At 31.7% G+C, this 1378-nt stretch overlaps 1 protein-coding gene across 1 annotated transcript in view; it reads right to left on the bottom strand.

Moving 5' to 3' along the window:
* LOC127540325 (olfactory receptor 10AG1-like) overlaps window positions 1-532 on the bottom strand; it is a 966-nt gene extending 434 nt beyond the window's left edge. The window contains exon 1 of the mRNA XM_051964968.1: window positions 1-532. This exon is cut by the window's left edge and continues 434 nt beyond it. Within this exon, the coding sequence (XP_051820928.1) occupies window positions 1-490 (490 nt within the window). The 5' untranslated portion in view covers window positions 491-532.
* Between the last annotated feature and the right edge of the window lie 846 nt (window positions 533-1378).

Here is a 1378-nt window from a genome sequence, read left to right as displayed (position 1 = left end):
AAATATAATATGTGACACCTATCTGAGCTGGTACTCCTGTGATCCAGGAGGCAATCACCATTTGGACACATGTCCTGTGATTCATGATGAGAGGATAGTAAAGAGGCTTACAGATGGCTACATATCTGTCATAAGCCATCACAGTCAGGAATAAACACTCTGCAATTCCTAGAATATAAAGGGAGCAAGCTTGTACAGCACAGGACACGAATGGGATGTTTCCCTTCTGAGTCCAAATATCTCTTAGTATTCTAGGGAGAGTGACTGATGTGTAACAGATTTCCAAGAAAGAAAAATTTCCAAGAAAAAAGTACATGGGAGTTTGAAGAGCAGGATTCGTCTTAGTTATAACAATGAGCAGGCCATTTCCTACAAGTATATTAATATAGATGATTAAGAAAATTGCAAATAGAAGACTTCGGAGGTTGGGAAGGTCAGAAAATCCCAGGAGAATGAATTCCACCATGAATGTAACGTTGCTTCTTTCCATTTGGTCAATTTGTAATGGCTGTGGAAATATTGAATTCAAAATGAGCAAATAATTTTCTTTCCCTAGGTCTAAGTTTCTAACTTAGAAATATAGAAAGGGGGATGGACAGAAAGTCTTGTTTAAATGACCTGTTATAACATTGGTAACCTTTATAATTTATATTGTCTTCCTATATTTACTCAGCATTTAATATTCTATTCTACAAAAGTCACTTCCAACTATTAACATTTTATATTCTCTTTTAGAAAGTGAATATAACAAATGAATTTAGGTAAAGTATGTACTATATGTCTGGCAATATACCAATGTTCTAAAACTACCTTTCTTGATTATTAGAGTGAAAATATAAATGTTTAGAAATATCCAATCACTTTTTGAAATTACCCTAACTTTCATATCTACCTTCTATATCATATTTCACCATTAACAATTTGATCTTTTAAAGGTTCCCCTGATACCAGAAGCCATGGTTTTTACTAAAGAATATGAATTTTATGGAATTGGACAAATTTTTTATTTCTTCAACAGTGTCCAACAGCCTTAAGAGATTTGTTTTGTTAGCTTTTTAAAGCTTTGTTCATGATTTTTTTCTATCTCTGGAAATTTTTTTTTTTTTCCTAATCATTTCTCATCAGAATTTTTCCATTTTCTCAAGACCTATCTCATCTTTATTTGATTATGTTACTAACAGACATTTGTCGCGTCATGGAATTACTTGATCATGAAAATTAAACCATGAATTTCTAATCAGCATATATGTATCTTTTCCTATACTTTAGTATATGTATTCCATTTTGGTTCTGAAATGCAAAGTCTTTAGATAATTTACATGGTGTTAAATGAAATGAGCAGAACCAAGAGAATATTGTAAACAATAACAATAAGAAT

This window comes from Antechinus flavipes, chromosome 6, assembly GCF_016432865.1.
Source record: "Antechinus flavipes isolate AdamAnt ecotype Samford, QLD, Australia chromosome 6, AdamAnt_v2, whole genome shotgun sequence".
Lineage (NCBI taxonomy): Eukaryota > Metazoa > Chordata > Mammalia > Dasyuromorphia > Dasyuridae > Antechinus > Antechinus flavipes.
Note: the sequence above shows the minus strand (reverse complement) of the source record. Positions and strands in the feature narration are given on the sequence as shown.